General features: G+C 48.1%; 1 protein-coding gene across 4 annotated transcripts in view; it reads left to right on the forward strand.

The window, feature by feature from the left end:
• Coro2a (coronin 2A) overlaps positions 1–14,635 on the forward strand; it is a 53,653-nt gene that overhangs the window by 21,114 nt on the left and 17,904 nt on the right. For 2 of the 4 annotated variants that reach the window (XR_003711787.1, XM_028770265.1), the window contains exons 1-2: positions 4,220–4,276; positions 5,881–6,081. Coding sequence is in view for 3 of the 4 variants with exons in the window: in XM_028770265.1 (XP_028626098.1) it covers positions 4,220–4,276; positions 5,881–6,081 (258 nt within the window). In the remaining variant the exon portion in view is untranslated. Of the gene's footprint in view, positions 1–4,219; positions 4,277–5,880; positions 6,082–14,635 lie in introns of those variants that run through there. The other 2 variants (XM_028770266.1, XM_028770268.1) reach the window with 1 other exon arrangement.

The raw sequence follows: 14,635 nt of genomic DNA on the forward strand, positions 1-14,635 counted from the left end.
CTGCCTCCCAAGTGCTGGGATTAAAGGCATGTGCCACCACTGCCCAGCAAGAACCACTGTTCTAACAGCTTCTGTTGGCAGAGCCCATAGAGTTGGGATGGAAACCTTGCAGTCTTCTGCTGGCTCCCCTCCCCGCCGCCTACTGGGTTACTTTATTATAATTTGTGGGGTTGCTGGGGATTGGGACTGGAACGTTATTTCTTCCTTATTATTATTTTCTTTATGAGACAGTCTCACACACCCCAGGCTGGCCTCCAACTATGGATTTAGCTAGAATGATCTTGAGCTCCTGATTGCCCTGCCTTTGCCTCCTGAGCACTGGGAATATTGTACAGCACACACCAGGTTTTATGTGGTACTGAGGATGGGACGCGGAGCTTTGTGTGTGCTAAGCAAGCCACATCTCCAGCCTCCTGGCTTATTTCAGAGTCAGCCCCTGTTGCTGTATGATTGAAGCTGTGACTGTGAAGCCAATATCTCTAAGATCAGACTGACAGCCACAGTGTTGCCGTCATCCCCAAAGACAGCTAGTGACATCCTTTAATATTGTCATTCCAGTTGCTTCAGGCTGGGTTTCTGTGCTGAATGCTGGGAATCAGGATTCTGGCTTGCCATGGAACTCCATGTTGCACAACACCCATGAAGTCTCTTCCAGTCTGGACTGGTTCTGTTGGCCTTGTCACCTGTTGAAGAAACCAGGCAGTTTTTTCCATTTTGCTTTGTTCTATTGAGGCAGGGTCTCACTCTGTAGCCCAGGTTAGCCTTGACTCACAGCAATCTTCCTACCTTAGCCTCCTGAGTGCTGGAATTACAGGTGTTTGCCACCAAGACAGGTGGACTCTCTGTCCTCTTTGTTGTTGGGTTTGAGGGATTCTGTTTGTTCTGTTTGTCAACCCCTTTCCAAATCCACATCCCAGGTATCTCCCTATCCTTCAGGCTGCCCTTTCCCTACTGATGTTGTCCTTGGTGTGTGAACGTTTCACATTTTCAGTAAGCCCTTGAGTCCAGTTTGACTTTTCTCTTGTTGCATGTTTTTGGTCACCACCAAATCTAGTATCTTGAGTTTGGTCTTTTGTTTTTCTAAGCGTTTTATAGTTTTGGTCCTTTGTTTTGGCTCTTTGAGTCATTTTGAGTTGTTAAAAGTACAAAATTCAACACACAGGATTTCCCGTATTTGTATTCTGGAGCTTGCCAATTGCCTCCTGGTAACACTTTTTGCCCAGCTTGATGTAACAGTGTACAGGGTAACACTGACTTGCTTGGCACTGTGTTCAGGTTTTGGCAAGGTCTCTTTGTAAGGAGCGGGACACAAAATGGCTGCTTTTTAGCTCCTGTGCTGCTGAGATTGACCCATGTTTTTAGGGCTCCGTTATATCTTCGAGACTCAGACTTGATTACAGAGCATGAGCCCATGAGGAAGACTAATTAAGATATAGCAGGTTCTGCCCTGCATCCTGGGGTGCCAGATTCTGTCTGGGTGGGGTGGGGCAGGGCTCATGAACATAGGAGTTTGGCAAGCTCTCTGGTGATGTCACTCTTTGGAGACTATCATGAGCTTCTATGTCCCCAGTCCCGTAAGTCCCTCTTATCTTTATACTAAATACACATAGGGATTTCCTGGGGACCTGAGGGTGTGCTGGGTTTGTTTGTTTGTTTTGTTTTGTTTTTTTTACTTTTTTGGAAGGGAGGTGATTCTGTAGCTCAAGCAGGTCTTGAACTTGTGTATCTATCACCTCAGCCTTCCAAGTGCTAGGATTAGAGGCTTGAACCTCTATGTCCAGCCAGTGGTGGAACTCAGTCGATCCCAGTGTTCTGAGTCTCCAGCCATGCCGAACCTAGTATCAGCCCTCGGGTTCACCATCATGTCTCTTGTCAGACTTGGCACTTCCAGAAAAAGAATGACCTCAGAGAGCAGTAACATGAGAGCAGTGACCAAGATAGTCATTCCTTGCCCTCCAGCCCTGGGCACTAAGTAAGCCCGGAGCTAGCCATGGGTAGGGACTGGTGATTGAATGAAATCATAGTCACCTCTTTACAAACCTTCTGGAACTTTCTGCTTTAGAATGTTCTAGTCTCTGGTTTAGGATGCTGGGCTCTCTCGTTTCCATAGCTTTCTCTTTCACAGGCAAGTTGTCAAAGTCAGGGCTCTCGGGGACTTACCCATCGCCTGTGGTAGAGTGACGAACTTATCCCTGTCTACCTGGAATATTCTCAGGTTTGCGGGTTTAGGTTCATTTTTATTTTTCTTGCAGTCCTAGATATTACACCTAGGGACTTGCACATGATAGGTAAGTGTCCTGCCACTAAGCTGTCTCCTCAAACCCTTCTTGTCATTCTGTTTACTGAGATAGGAATCTCACTATGTAGCCCAGGCTATCCTCAAAATTGTGGCAGTCGTACCTGAGCCTCCCTAGTATTAGAATCCAGATATCAAGCTGCCATACTTAACCTTTTTCTCGTGTGTTTATTTTGAAGCAGACCCCTGCTGCATTTCCAGGCTGGTCTTAAACCTGAAATCCTTCTACCCTGGTTCCTTAGTTATAATACGAGAACTCTTCCTTGTCCAGGGAGCTGTCCACGGTCCCTGGCAGACTGGTACAGTTGATCACTGTCCTGAGAAACTACTAGGCCTCCTCTTCCTTTGAAATAGGGGACAGAAACGGAGGTCCTAGTTGCCTGAGTCCCTGTGACACTTGAGATCATTGCCAGCCTAAAGAAAGCAGAATTTTAACATGTCTCATGCCAAGAAGTTGTGGTTTCAGTTAGGGCTTGGCCTCAGATTGAGAGACTCTGTATTGAGAAAACTTTTACCGGAAGGAGCCAGAACCTGTGGTTTCTTCCTTCTTCCTTGTGAGAAGGGAAGACATCATGAAAAAGAACTGGGGGAGCAGAGGCCTTAGTAGAAATCCTTGACCAGGCAGGAGGGGAGACTCCTAAGGTTCTCCGATTGGCTCCACAGGCTAGCTGTCCCACCTCATCTGGTGTGGATTGGGCCCACACTAGGGATTCTCACTAGGGTATATTAAAAAGAGACTTGGCTGTTGTGGATCGCCCGAGCCTTGTATTTTGATGTTAACTCCCCTTTCCTGGGAAGAGCTACAGAGGAGGTGTGAATTATTACACAGGTGAATGCTAGTGAACCTTCTGCCCATCTTAGATTGTAAAATAAAGGCTGGAGCCAGTGATTGGGCAGAAGAAGGGGAGGTGGAGAAATAAAGATTGGTGAGAAGAAAGCAGGGAGAGAAGAGAGAGAAGGTGGAGGAGGACACTGGGGAAGCAATAGGTGGAAGGACAGACGCAGGGTCTGGAAAACCCACAAGTTATAAGGGTCTCATAGCTGGGGATAGAGTAGTGAAGTGGTGAATCTGTCCAATCTAGACGTGCAGAATATATTCATCATTACTGAGCTGTGTTTTCTTTAACTGGTCGTATTTGGGTTGGAGATTTACCACAACACTTGGCAAAATGGCTTAACAGATAAAGTAGCTTCCCTTGCAAGCCTGGAGGCCTGAGTTCAATGCCTGGAACCCATGTAAAAAGCCAGATGCTGCAGTGTCCACGTCCGTGCACACATCTGTAATGCCAGGATTTCTACAGTGAGATGGGAGGCAAAGGCAGGGGAATCAGCTGGAAGTCTGAGGGCCACTGGCATCGTGGTAGAAACAACACTTACCTCAAGAAGCTGGAAAGAGAACCATCTACCAAAAGTTGTTCTCTGACCCCCTCAGGGAGATTTCTCATCAGGGTTGGGGCATGCATGGTCAGGACCATGAAGTACTCTGTGGGGTAAAAGCCAAGGAATTTTGTCTCTGTGTGGGGTACACCTCTAATCAGGTTTTATTGCACTAATTCTTGGTCTTTGAAGATCATGGTCAAATAAAGTGGTGTGGTTTGATTTAGTTTGGTTTGGCTTGGCTTGGTTTTGTGAGACAGGATCTTGCTGAGTAGTCCAGGCTAGTCTTTGAATTTGCTGTGAACCTCAGGCTGGCCTTTGAATTCACGGTGTAGCTGGAGCTGGCTTTAACCTCTTGGCCCCCATGCTGAGATTATGAGCAGCTGCCCCACACCTGTCTTGCCCTTCTACTTTCCCTCTACCAACCAGGCTATGATAGAAGGTGGTGCTTCAGACCCTCCCACAAAGCACTTACAGGGAGCGGCCTCTGTGCCCACAAGGTCAGATTTTAAGAGGAAGAAACAAAAGAAAAACTTGAGCTAGCAGATGTGGAATGGCAACAGCAAACTCCGGCCCAGCCCACCTGTGCTCAAACCAAATCAGGTAATGTCCTACTCACCGTGAAGCCACCCACAGTGGGACCAGGGAATACTCCGCTGGAGGACCTCTGCCCCTCCCAACTTGGGATTCATATCAGCTACCTGCAGGGCTGGGTGAAGAAGGGGGTCATGGAGACGAGACTGGAAAACCTGTTGTTTACCTCACACTCCCCACCAGCAACAGTACCCTCACACGCACACACACACACACACACACACACACACACACACACACCTCACAGGAAAACGATAGATAAGCTTTGACTTCCTGCACTTGCTGCTCATACCAGTACCAGGTGATGTAGCTTCCCCTGTACCTCCACTTCCCATCCTCAGATATGGAGAGTACTCCCCCACCTCAGGAAGGTTGTAGGGGATAAGACAGTCTCCAGCCAGTCCACAGCTAGAGTTAGGAAATAAGTCCTCGGAGTGTTAAACCTAGAGCCAACTAGTTTGAGGTGGAGAGCCTTTTCAGGGTGGAGACTCCGAGCCCCCAGCCTAATCCCATGGCATAAAGCCACAGGGCACGCACAGTATGGCATAGTGGAAGCTTGCCCAGTGCCGCTCCCAAGAAGGCTGCCGTGGAGGGATGGAGGCTCTGCCTACAGTGCAGACAAGTGCCTGCTAGCAGGGGAAATGAAACCATTGCTCCCGAGTTGCTGAGTCATCAAAGCCTCCCGTGCAAACAGGGTCCCTAACAGAAGGTCCCAGGCACACCTGGGACAATGCCAGCACCCCAAGAGCTCTGTGATGAATGCAGGGCTCATGGCACACATGGTCACACAGTAAGGACACTCCCATGCCCTGACCTTACCAGATGCCATCCTCCCCCACTTCTGTGACCTCTCCCCCATTTCAAAGGTCTGGACAAACCTTGGCAATAGAAATAAGGACAAGGGTGGGGCAGATAGTTATTGACAGTCACAATCACGTTGCTCTGGACTGGGTGGTTTCATTCATGGGGGCCAGCAGCTGCCTTTCCAGAGGGGAGACACAAGTCTGTGAGACAGACTTGTGTTATCCCATTTTATAGACAAGAAAATGGAGACTCCCAAGGTTAAATCTTCAGAGTTAAGTCATAGTGACACAAAGTTAGAACTGGAGGCCAGACTGGCTGGTCTCAGAGAACAACACAGATTCTCACTTAGTTGGCAGGAGAGAAAAGTTGGGGTAGGGGCTGTAGCAAATATTCTGTGAATCCTCTGTTTTGGGGGTTCATACTTGAAAAAATACTGAAAGGCCTTATTGTATCAGCAAACAGATGAATGGCAATGACTAATAGCTTCCTCTATAATCATACTGATAGCCTGCTCACCTGGCTGTGCCTCAGAGTGGACCACTGCCTATGTAGAATTGGCCACTATCACCAGGCTTGGTGGCACAACCTATAATCCTAGCACTCAAAACATTAAGGGAAAACAGTCACGAGTTCAAAGCCATCCTGGGCTGTACAGTGAGTTCCAGGCCAGCCTGGTCTTAAGATCTTGCCTCAAAAAGAATCAGCAGTGAAGCCAGACCACTACCCAAGCTGTGCCTATTAAGTCATGTCAACTGTGTTCCATGGTGAGGCAGTGAGCCTTATATTATCCGCCCCTCCATCCCCTGCAGATGTCATGGCACCCCCAGTACCGCAGCTCCAAGTTCCGACATGTCTACGGCAAGGCCGCCAGCAAAGAGAACTGCTACGACTCTGTGCCCATCACGCGCAGCGTCCACGACAACCACTTCTGTGCCGTGAACCCCCACTTCATCGCTGTGGTCACTGAATGTGCCGGTGGGGGAGCCTTTCTTGTCATCCCCTTGCACCAGGTAAGGACCCTAGCGAACACAGGACTCAGCCTCCAGAGGCCTACAGGACAGATGAACAAGGTGGGGAGCCCAGGTCTCTAGTCCAGATATAACTGAAGGCCTGGCCTACTTTCCAAGTTGCATGAGCTTATGTCAGCCAGTTCTTTGACTCTTGGTCTCCTTCTTGGGAAAAGTCCCAGCCACTTATTGCACTTATTGGACCTTCTCTCCCCATACAAGAATAGTGCTCACTCCAAATTAAATTCTCTCTCTCTCTCTCTCTCTCTCTCTCTCTCTCTCTCTCTCTCTCTCTCTCTCTTTCTCTCTCTCTCTTTTTGTTTGTTTTGTTTTTCGAAACAGGGTTTCTCTGTGTAGCCCTGGCTGTCCTGGAACTCACTCTGTAGAGCAGGCTGGCCTCGAACTTAGAAATGCTCTTGCCTCTGCCTCCCAAGTGCTGGGATTAAAAGTGTGCGCCACCACTGCCTGGCCAAATTTTCCTCTCTTGAATGAAATATATTTGTTAGAACAATTAGCTGGGCTCAACTGAAATTGGGGAGATTGCCAAAGCCACCTCCCCTTGTCAAGAGGTGAGAGTGGGAAGCACAAAAACAATAGTCAGAAGGGAGAACACTTATCCCTAGAGCCAGCAGTGAGAGCATGCTTGCACCAAGAACTATCGTTGTTACCCAGTGTCTGGACCCACAGAGTGACATCTTCACATGGATCTACCCTAAAGGGGATCTTGGTGGGATCCTAGTGCTGAGCCTGCCTTCAGCAGACCTCCTGAAGAGGCCTGGGGAGAGGGGATCCCAGGCTGTGTTCCTACTCATGATAAGAGAGATTGGGAAGCCGGGCCACAGGAAGGAGCCCACAGATTTAGATAGGGACCCCGGGAAGTCACAAAGACTGGCAAGCAAAAGTCTGATGAAAGGCAAGGAGCAGACGTAAAGCACTGAAGGACCTGTGCAGTCAAGGCCTAGAGGGTGATGAGTTCAGAGATAGCCCCCTTATCAAAATGCAGCAGGTGTAGAAGCCAGTAACAGCATACCAGCTAAATGAGGCCTGTGTGCCCATTCCTGTGGAATGCTTGCTTGCTTGCTTGCTTGCTTGCTTGCTTGCTTGCTTGCTTGTGACAGGGTCTCCTATAGCCCAACTCTAGACCTCCCTGTGTAGCCAAGGTTGGCCTTGACCTCATCCTCCTAAGTTGTCCTCCATAGTATGAGTAACAGTTGTGTGCTACATTTCTAAATAATTTATAAGCTAAGGGGGGATCAAGATGAAAAGTTTTGTTATTGTTGTTTGTTTATTATGTATGTGTTCCTGGGGGAGGGGGCCCTTATGGGGTTGTGTACATGCATGCCACAGTGCAAATGTAGAAATCCAAGGGCAACTTCCGGGAGTAAGTTCTCTCCCCCAGCCTTATGAGATGAGGCAGGGTCTTCATCATTGTTTCTAGCACTGTGCAGCTTATTCTGCACTAGCTGGCCATCCAGCTTCTGGTGATTCTCTGTCTCCTTCTCTGATCTCCTAGGATGCAGGTGCTGGTGTTACAGATGAGCATCAAGGATGCAGGTGCTGAGTCATAGATAAACATTGCCACATACAGCAGTTTGTTTGTTTAGGTGGGGTTGCTTGTTGTTTATTTTTGTTTTTCTACTTTTCGTAGACAGGGTATCATGAAGTTACAGCCAAGCTAGCCTTGGCTTGCCTGGTACTTACTATGTAGACCAGGCTAGCCTCAATCACGGAGATCTACCTGCCTGTCCTTCTCGAGTGCCAACACACCCAGCACAGCTAGCTTTTTAAGTGGCTTCTGGGAATTAAATTCAGGTTGTTAGTCTTGCACAGCCTGAAGCATCTGGGCCCATTGTCATCCTGTCTGGATTGTGTTGTAGTTTCCCATTGACTTTAATCACAGGACATGATAACACCATAAGATGACCTAAAGGTTCTCCTGACCAGCTGGACTGCAGCCTGAAAGCTACTGTAGTGGATAAGCACATAGAGCAAGGCCAGAGATAACTCAAGGGGGGTAGGGGGAGATGACAAAAGGCAGAAACAGGGCTGGAGAGATGGCTCAGCAGCCAAGCAAGAACCCATGATGCAATGCCAGAGGACTCAAGTTTGATTCTCAACTCAAAGTGCCTATAACCAGCTTCCACAGGTAGTTACACACACACACACACACACACACACACAGACACACACACACAACACCGCTCTCATTAACATGCAAGTTTAAAAAAAAGCAGAAACCAGGGAAAAATAATTCAAAGATGTATTAGGAAATATTTTTCAAATGAAAAAAATTGAAAGATGAACTGAGTGGCCTCTGGAAAGACTGACAGTAAGAGAACCAGTCCAAAGGCACCAGAGGCAGCTCAACCCTGCAGCAAGCCATGAAAACCAGAGGACACTGACTGGAGCGAGTGATTGCTGACATCAGTGACCTGAAAGCGGATGAAATGGGCAGACTCCTTTCTTACTGATTCAAATAGGAATCAACAGCCTGAACAATCCTGTGACCGTTAACAAACGGAGCGTTAAAACACTCCCCTCAAAGAAATCATGGAAAGAGGTGGTAAATTGTGAAATCAGAAAAGGATATTCCCTTTTTTAGAAAAATGTGTGTGCTGTGTATGTGTGCACATGGAAACCAGAGGCTCTGGTTCTCTGGAGGTCGAGTTGTAGTTGTTAGCTGGAAGCTAAGCTCTCGGGTCTGCTACAAGGGGAGCCTAAGCCTTTAACCACTGAACCATCTCTCAGGCACTACCCATCGCCACATTTCAAAACAGGGTCTTACTCTGCAGCCTAAATTGGCCTCAGATGCACAGCCGTCACCCTGCCTCTGCCACCAGAGTTCTGGGGTCACAGGTGTGAGCCACCACACCCAGCTGAGGGTACTCGCCCAATGAAGAACTCCATTGTCCTTTCCTAAGATACACGGCATGACATGTTTTCTGCTTGGGTCTCTGTGTCCTGGCTTCTCCATGCTTCCGCTCCTACCTCCTAACATGGTGGGGAGAGGCTCAGGCTTTGTTTACTCCCACACTGGGTTGCTGACTCACGGATTTCCATTGACTGAAAACACCAGTTAACCGTTGTTTATGCTGCTAAGCAGTGTGATTCTAAATGGCAAAAGGAAGGGCCTGACAGAGCAGTGAGGCGCTCAGAGGACAATCTGAATCACAGTCTGATTAGAACACTTGAACAGTCTTTGAAAAATGTGAGACAGGGAAAAGCCCTGGAGAAGCAGACCGGGGCTGTTTGAATGCCCTGTTTGAGGGACTTGACTTCCAGGGTGAGAGATGGAAAGTGTGTTCTAAGGAGACGAAGGTTCAGGAGCTGGAGAAGAAGAAGACAAAGTGAGACTTGGGGTCAGTGCTGGAAGACTGTATACAGGTCAGAGGTAGAGGGGTCTGGAGGCGCCTCACTTCCTGCAAGCTTCTCCCAAGCTCTGAGCACCTCTAAAAGATTCTGTCCACAAAACAAGCTTCACTCTTCACTAATTAAGGAATTAACTGGGGCAGGGGATGTAACTGGCTAGTAGAGTCCACAAGGCTGTGGGTTTGATTCCCAGAGTTGGAAAAAGAATGAAGTAGTTGGTTCCTGTTTTTTTCCTACTCAGATTCTTTCTACTTTGCATGAACTACTGATGAGAATCCTGACATGTTTAGACAACAGATATCAAGTTTGTGTGATGAGGGGTGACATGGGTTAGGGGATGAGCCTGCGTCACACAGGATGGTCCAGAAAGGCCTTCTTGGGGAGATACCCCTACACAATGGCTTCAACTCTAAAGGCAGAATCAGAAGCAAGTCAAAGAACCTGTCCTGGGAATGAGGGGTACTTATGTCTCTTGAGCAAGCCTCGCTGAGACTGCCAAGAAGATGATTTGAGCCACAGAAAGTTTGGGTTTACCTGGCTCCAGTGGGAAGCCACCAGAGCTGAAACTCAGCCTGGTCCTAGATAAGATTTGTGAATCCTTCGTGCTCTTGACCGTCTTTATTTAAAACAACCTTATGGTCCAAGCTGGCCTGTACTCTGAACCTGCTGTCTCCACCCTCCTAAGTGCTAGAACTATAGGAGTATAGTGTCACACCTAGCGTCCTTTGGCTGTTTGCAGTCTCACACATAACTCAAGGACATGTCTCAGACTTCCATGGACACAGGCACAACAGTTAGTGCCACCGGTGAGCCTGTCACACCTTTGTGGGACCATAAAGATAAGGTTCAAGTGCAGCCAGGGCATCTGCATTCCCAGACTACCCCAGAGCTGCCAGCTCTCCTGACCCGCAGCTAGAGTATTTCAGGTTAACTACAAGCACTTTCACACACACCCTATCTTAATTCTTTAACTTTTATTTACATTGGTGTTCTGCCTCCATGTATGTCTGTGTGAGAGTGACAGATACCCTGGAACTGGAGTTAAAGACAGTTGTGAACTGCCTGGGTCCTCCAGAAGAGCAGCCAAGGCTCTTAACCACTGAGCCATCTCTCCAGCTCCCATGCTTTGACTCTTAGTGTGTGTGTGTGTGTGTGTGTGTGTGTGTGTGTGTGTGTGTGTTCATAAGCATGTGTATGAAATAATACAGTGGGATCCTGGGTGCCTTTTTACTGATTACCCACTGCCAATAGCACTGCTGTTCAGTGTCACAACCTTGATAAGGAGGTCAGGTGGGGGGCATACGTGCGCCCCACAGACCTCTCCCTGCCCCTCCCTGCACAGCCACTCCGCACCACCCCCACTTCCTCCTTGACCCCTGACTAGCACCAATCTGTTCCTCATTTCATCACTGTTATCATTTTAAGGCTGTGTAAATGGGACCAGTTCTGCAGCCTTTTGAGTTTGAAGCTTTAGCACTGGGAGCTCAGCCCAGGCCCTTGAATCCATCAGCCAGGGAAGCTCTGAGCTGCACCTGCACCTAAACTTGCCTGTTTTCACTCAGGAGTGTGGTTGTCTGGAAACCCGTCCAGGGTGCTGGGTCAGCAGAGCCTGAGAACTCCCCGCCCCGCCCCTGCACCCAGAGTCCTCTTCCCAGAGATAGCTGACCTTCCTCTCCGTCAGAGTAGAGCAGAGTTAGGGAGCTTGTAACCTATGTAGGCTGAATGACTACCAGAAGACAGGATAGCCCTGACGATGTGTGCGTTTTCAGAGACACTTACCCTGGCCTGTCTTCAACAGCTGGGTATATGATCTTGAGCCATTACAGTACTCAAAGGATGTAATTTGCAAGATTTAAAGATGAAGCGAAGCTTAGCATTTGAAGTTGAAAGCTAAGTAAGACATATGAGCTGGGTTATTTATTTTTCTTAAAGAATTTTCTCTTGGAAATGAAATTCTGAGGTATACTGTTTAAAAATGAGGAACGAACACTAAGACATTAAACTCAAGGCTGCATACATTCTAGCCCTAAGTACACAGGGCTCACTGGTTATTGCTCTCTTGTTTTGTTTTGTTTTGTTTTGTTTTGTTTTTCCAGGTGTTGAGATAGGGCCCCTGTTGTAGCCCAGGCTGGCCTGCGACTCAAAGAGATCTTGACTCTGCCTCCTGAGTGCTGGGATTAAAGGTGTGCATCATGCCCAGCTGGTTGTTGCTTTTTTGGTTTGGTTTGGTTTGGTTTGGTTTGGTTTGGTTTGGTTTGGTTTGGTTTGGTTTGGTTTGAGCCTTGGCTAAGCTGGAACTCCCTGTGTAGACCAGACTGGCCTCCTCCCTCCCAAATGCTGAGACTGTATGTGTGTGTATACGACCACACCCCTCCCTCTCTCCTTTTTTCTTTCTTCCTTTCTTTCTATTTGTTGTTTAACATCCTTATTTGAGATGCTTTTCAGAAAACACACATTATCTCTGTAGGCAATTTGACTTCATTTTTTTTTTTTTTTACATTTCTTGACTCTTGGCCATCAGGAAAGACAAACTAGATCTTGAAGGGGCTTCACTATCTTCTCATGTGCCCTTAATTTCCTATTTTTTTCTATATTGCCTCAGTTACTGTCTTAATCGGGTATTTGACTGTTCACCCACTGAAATCTACCTAGTAGGAGGTAGGGATAAAACTGGTGGAGAATTCTTTCCTCTCATACATAAGGCATTGGGCCAAAACCCTAAACACTCACACACACACACCATACACACATCAGCCACTTGGTAGTCTAAAAATATTGCCCACACCTGTAATCCTAGGACTTGGGAAGCTGAAGCAGAAGGATAACCCCAACCCAAGCCACACAGGGAGAGCTTGTCCCATAACAAACCAAGCAAGCCAAGCATCTGATTGATTCTAGTTCAGGGCTGTAATCACTTCCTGGGTGAAAGCCAAAGACAGCTGCTGGATCATAAGATATCTGCGAACTTAATGTTCTCAGAAACTGTGGAGTAGGTATGGTGGCACATGCCTGTAATCCCAGCAGTCCAGAGGCTGAGGCAGGAGGATTGCTCACAGTTTAAGGTCAGCCTGGGTTGCATAGTAAGACTTTATCTTTAAAATGAAACAAATTAAGCTTTTCACAACTCTTTCTCTCTTTGGTAGGTGGGTAGATTTTGAGACAAGGTCTAGTTTTATACCCAGCCAGACTAGTGAAGAACTCACTTTGTATCCCCAGGTGGCCTTTGAAGTGGAGGCAGTCCTCCTGCCTCAGCTTCAAGTGCTTCAGATACAGGTGTGAGCCATCTTTGCTTTTTTTGCATCTAAAATACAAATTTAACTGGACAGCCTGCTTTCTTTTGTTTCCTTTTACCTTTAGGGCAGGGCCTCCCTAGGTAGCCCAGGCTAGCCTCAAGCTTGTGTTTTTCCTTGCCTCAGCCTCCCAAAGACTAAGATTACAGGCATAAGCCACCACACCTGGCCACATCCAGTAATTCTGAACAGGCACTAAAGGCAGAGAAAGGGGTGGGAACCCACCAGTGCCCTGCGTCTTAGAACTCAACAGCACAGCAGCCCCGTTAGCATGGTAGATGTAGGGGTATTTGTGCATGCTGGAGCCTCACCTACACTGGTCTGCTTGGAAGGTGTATTATTCCGTCCAGTTGGGCTGCTGTGGCCTTGTGAGCTAGAGATGAGAAGCCTGGAGCTGGGTGTGGCTAGAAAGCTTCCAGATCTCCTAACACACACACACACAGCATGCTGCAGCGCACTGGCTGTTTTATGCTTGGCTTCTCACTGGTTCAGAGACTGCAGCCGGGCACAAGGGTGAGTGAAGGCAACACAGCCCCACTGCCCCTACTGAAAGTGCAGGGAGAACACAGCTTGCCACAGCCTCCCGTCCTAGGTATTACCACAGTGTCAGGCCCAGAAAGGGTGCCACCTCAGGCAAGGTGCCTCTCCCCTGTGCACAGAGCTGTGAGCCTCTGGAAGAAGGCCAGAGGGTGAGTTTCACAACCTACCCTGCAGCCTTGGCAACTGAAGTCTGTTGAGGTACAAAGGGGAACGGTAAGGTGTGTGCAGAAGCTGCCTGGGGCCTCCAAACAGGAATAAAGGGATGGGTTTCGGGCCCTGGGCCCGTACCATGGCCTCCCAGGGCATGAGGGATGTGGACTTGGGGTGAGGTGAAGAAGGGAGAAAGCAGACAGAGCCCAGGTGGTAGGCCCTGGGACACTGATGCATGGGGACCAGAGGGGCCCAGGGCCTGAGGGTCCAAATGTTCACCATAACAGTGCTGGTCTAGAAGAAATGGAAAAGGCAGTTCACTGGGTTCTTAAACTGGTGTAGGAAGTGTGTGTGTGTGTGTGTATGTGTGTGTGTGTGTGTGTTCCTGAGTACATGTTTGTGTGGGGTCTGTGCATATATGTGTATTTATCTGTGTGCATGTGTCTTTCTTTCCATATGTGACTATGTATACACATATATGTATATGTCTGTCTGTGTGTCTTCTGTGTGCACATAAGCAAGTGTGTGCATGAGTATATGCAAATGTGTATGCCCATGTTTGCATATATCCATGTATGTGCTTGTGTATATGCACATGTGTACGTGTCTATATTGGTGAGTGTGTGTGTGTGTGTGTGTGAGTGTGTGTGTGTATATTTGACTCTACCCCCACCATTAGAACAGTTTGTTCTCACACTAAGTATATCCCTGGGCTCTGGAACATACCAAGCAACAATTAAAGTTGGGTGTGTTTTGGGCGTAACCCAGAGGTAGTAAAGGCAGCTTAGCATGTATGACACCCAAGTTCCCTCCCCAGCACCCTACAAAGCTTTAGATGGATACTTGCAATGGCTTCAGGTGGACTGACATGGGCTGGTTTGTAGAGCCTTATGCCCAGGCAAGTTCTCAGCCCTTACTGCACATGTCTACACACACACACACACACAACACACACACACACACACAACACACACACACACACTGTGAGTGAATTTTTCACTTCCCCTATTCTGTAGAGGAAGAAGCCAAGGCCCTGGGCAGAGCTCAGAGGCCCAGTTTGAACAGTAGTGAACTCGGGATAGCAGAGGTTCAGCCCCAGGAAGCAGGAGTCAGCTGAACCGCAGCTATACTGTGTGACTTCTCCGTTCTCCTCCCACCCAGGCCTCCCAGGCTCCACTCTGCAATTGGGAGGAGCTTGAAGCAGTTTA

Source organism: Grammomys surdaster, unplaced genomic scaffold (genome assembly GCF_004785775.1).
Source record: "Grammomys surdaster isolate TR1022 unplaced genomic scaffold, NIH_TR_1.0 199, whole genome shotgun sequence".
NCBI classification, from domain to species: Eukaryota; Metazoa; Chordata; class Mammalia; order Rodentia; family Muridae; genus Grammomys; species Grammomys surdaster.